The 2789-nt window shown below is 44.0% G+C and overlaps 1 protein-coding gene across 1 annotated transcript; it reads right to left on the reverse strand.

Annotated features, from left to right (window-relative positions):
- Window positions 1-1372: 1372 nt before the first annotated feature.
- On the reverse strand, window positions 1373-2462 carry LOC119282071 (protein LURP-one-related 11-like). Its single transcript, XM_037562421.1, has one exon. The coding sequence runs from the start codon at window positions 2087-2089 to the stop codon at window positions 1496-1498; it is 594 nt and encodes a 197-aa protein (XP_037418318.1). The 5' UTR covers window positions 2090-2462; the 3' UTR covers window positions 1373-1495.
- Between the last annotated feature and the right edge of the window lie 327 nt (window positions 2463-2789).

Raw genomic sequence — 2789 nt, forward strand, 5'->3', positions numbered from 1 at the left:
ATATGAGAGTAGAGTATATTTTATTTTCCAACTAAGAAAAAAAAGGGGCGAGTGTTTGCTTAGCTATATCATAACTTGGTCAGTGTATATATTCTAAATTTCCACATGGACGATGCGCTTGCCTATGGTTCACTTGGGAATTGAGTCCGTTGAGTAAGAGATAACTATTTTCTTAGTTAATTTTAGACTGCCATCTGATTAAGAATTATTATTTTGCACTTGCAAGAATCTAGATGTCCCGATCGAATCGTTACTAGTGGCGACTTCAACAGATAGTTATTTATTATTTTCCTAGGAAATAACACAACAAATAGAATTTGTATTATTGGTGGTCCTCGCACATTAAAAGAAGTGTATACTTATGTAAGTAAATAATGTTACCCAAAAGTCCAATGCTTCACAATTTTTACATTGGTCGTCCATTATATATTTTCTCTAACTAGTATTACCATCCATATATATTAACACGTCTTCCAAAGGGTGGAAAATGAATCAAATCAGATAGCTCCAGGCCCAATTGGTTTGTATAAGTTACAAGATGAAAACGAGGTTGTGAGTGACATCCAAATGACGGAATTAAAATACTAACTCGGAAAAAAGGTACATAGACATATGCTACCGAAAGGTTCTTTCCAAAAGGATTGTATTTGAGCAGACTGAAACCATACATACCCATAGACATATGCTCCATTTTAGTCAATAAAAATCACCCTTTGTCGGAAAAAAAATCAATGACTACATGTGCGCCAAAGGTTGGACTAATTTGTAGTACTACTCTAGAAACACCTTGAGTCTTTCAAATTATTTTGTATGGGTCCATTAAGTTTTTTTTTTCATATGGAGCATTGGACTTTCTTATAGTATTGTTTGCTTATGCAAGCATGCACTTTTGGCCTAGAAAAAACAATGAACTTCTGGATGAGTGAGGGGGCACTAGGAAAATATTATCCAGTAGAATTTCAAAAGGTGAAGTTTTTTCTGTATTAAATAAGTCCAGTGCGTTTTTATATGACTAATTTCATTACGTCTAAATTAAACTTCCTACTGCCACTTTGTCTAATTTTGTCAGTTTGGCTATGTTTGTCGCTGCTTGAATTGTTGACCTTTTTTTATTAAAACTTTTTGGATCTCTTTCTGACATAAATTATGAAGTATATACGTAGATATCATCACAATGATGCAGAGGCCAGGTCAACCTCATTTTCAAAAAGAAAAAATATTATTGCTGCAGTCGAAGAAACACATCCAAATATTTATACAATCAGTGACTAACCTTGTATAAATTCATTGTGTTGAGATTTTGGTATGGAAAACCCTTTGAGAAAGGGTAAAAACATGCACCAAAAGAGTCACAATGTCTTCAGTTCGGGCAAAAACTTCCTAAGTTGTTTGTCTGAAAAAAAGCTGTCACATGAACCGCCTACAGGTACTCTCAGTCTCATCATGCACTGCGTTCCTAGCTAGAGAATAAGAGGATTGCCATTTCAGGCATCCATCACAAGGAGCAGTTGATGAGGCCACGCACGATGACCAAACCCAGGAAGAGTAGGTGATCCGCCTCCGGCGCCACCGTCAGCGTCAGCACGTCCTCCTCCAGCACCACCCCTGCCGGCGTCTGCTTCCGTGCGACCTCTGCCACCACCGCGCCATCCACGCCGCGTACGCTGTACTCCGACTTGTGGGCAGAGCACCCGTCGATCGTGTAGTAGCACGTCCCCGTGCCGCCGTGCATCGCCACGGCGGCTCCGCCCTTCTCGGCCCGCTGCACGCTGAACCACGGCGTGGCCTCCTCCTCCTGGCCGCCGTTGTGGGTGCAGCGACAGACCTCCCAGCTCCTGAACATCCCGAAGCCCTTGCGCCTGATCCTGATGAGGGCCTTCCCCTTACGGTCCATGAAGAAGACCTCGCGGCTGCCCCTGCAGCCGTAGTTGTCGACGCCGAAGGCGACGGCGCCGTCGGGGCCGTACACCGTGCAGCCATTGCCGTTGAAGACCAGCGACTTCATCCACACCGTGTACGCCTGCTGGCTCCGTTGATCATCGGAGGACGATGGTGAGGCCGCGGCAGCGAGGGGCTGGATCTTGGCCATTGACGAGGGAGATTGCTCTGCTTTAATGCCGTGATGAGATGAGCTGAGATGATTGGGACGGTGGGCGTCAGTGGCTGATTTGGCCTATTTATAGGTGCTTATACTCTGTTAACTATCGGAGGGTGTAGGACATCGCCGGAATTGTTCACTAGTGCGGCAGGGCATAGAGGGATGGCTGGGGTGGCGGCCAGCATGGCGGTGGAGGGAGATCGAAGGAAGGGCTAGGTTTAGGCCTAGGTTGGCTGGCGGTGGCGTGAGGAAGAAGAAGGTGAAGGTTGAAGATGAATATTGCTCGATCTATTTTCAGCTGTTGGATGAAGATTTTAATGGCCAATGATGAAAGTGACTGATAAAACATATTTTTCAGGTACCTGGTAAATAGACATTCCCATGTATGTGACGATATATTGCATTTGCATGGCAGACATCATAACGTAGGTGCATGTGGAAGAAGAATGCATATACAAGTGGCGGAACAGTTCAAAGTGTGGCTTCTTCACTAGCACACATGTTATAGCTTCCAAAGTTTATAAGAATAGAAATGTTGCTACTCCTACCGTCCTACTTACCACATGCATATGTTCAGAGGGAAAAAACGGTAGGATTAGGGTCTTCTTGGACTAGGTCTAAATAGCAAGCAATCCAAGCAGGCCTAGGTGTAAATTGTGTGTGCTGCCCAAGAAACACACAAAAAAATCCA

This window comes from Triticum dicoccoides, chromosome 3B (assembly GCF_002162155.2).
Source record: "Triticum dicoccoides isolate Atlit2015 ecotype Zavitan chromosome 3B, WEW_v2.0, whole genome shotgun sequence".
In the NCBI taxonomy this organism is placed as follows: domain Eukaryota; kingdom Viridiplantae; phylum Streptophyta; class Magnoliopsida; order Poales; family Poaceae; genus Triticum; species Triticum dicoccoides.

Bases quoted from the DNA above. Each gene is read 5' to 3' on its own strand.
- LOC119282071 (XM_037562421.1), bottom strand. From the start codon at position 2,089: ATGGCCAAGATCCAGCCCCTCGCTGCCGCGGCCTCACCATCGTCCTCC.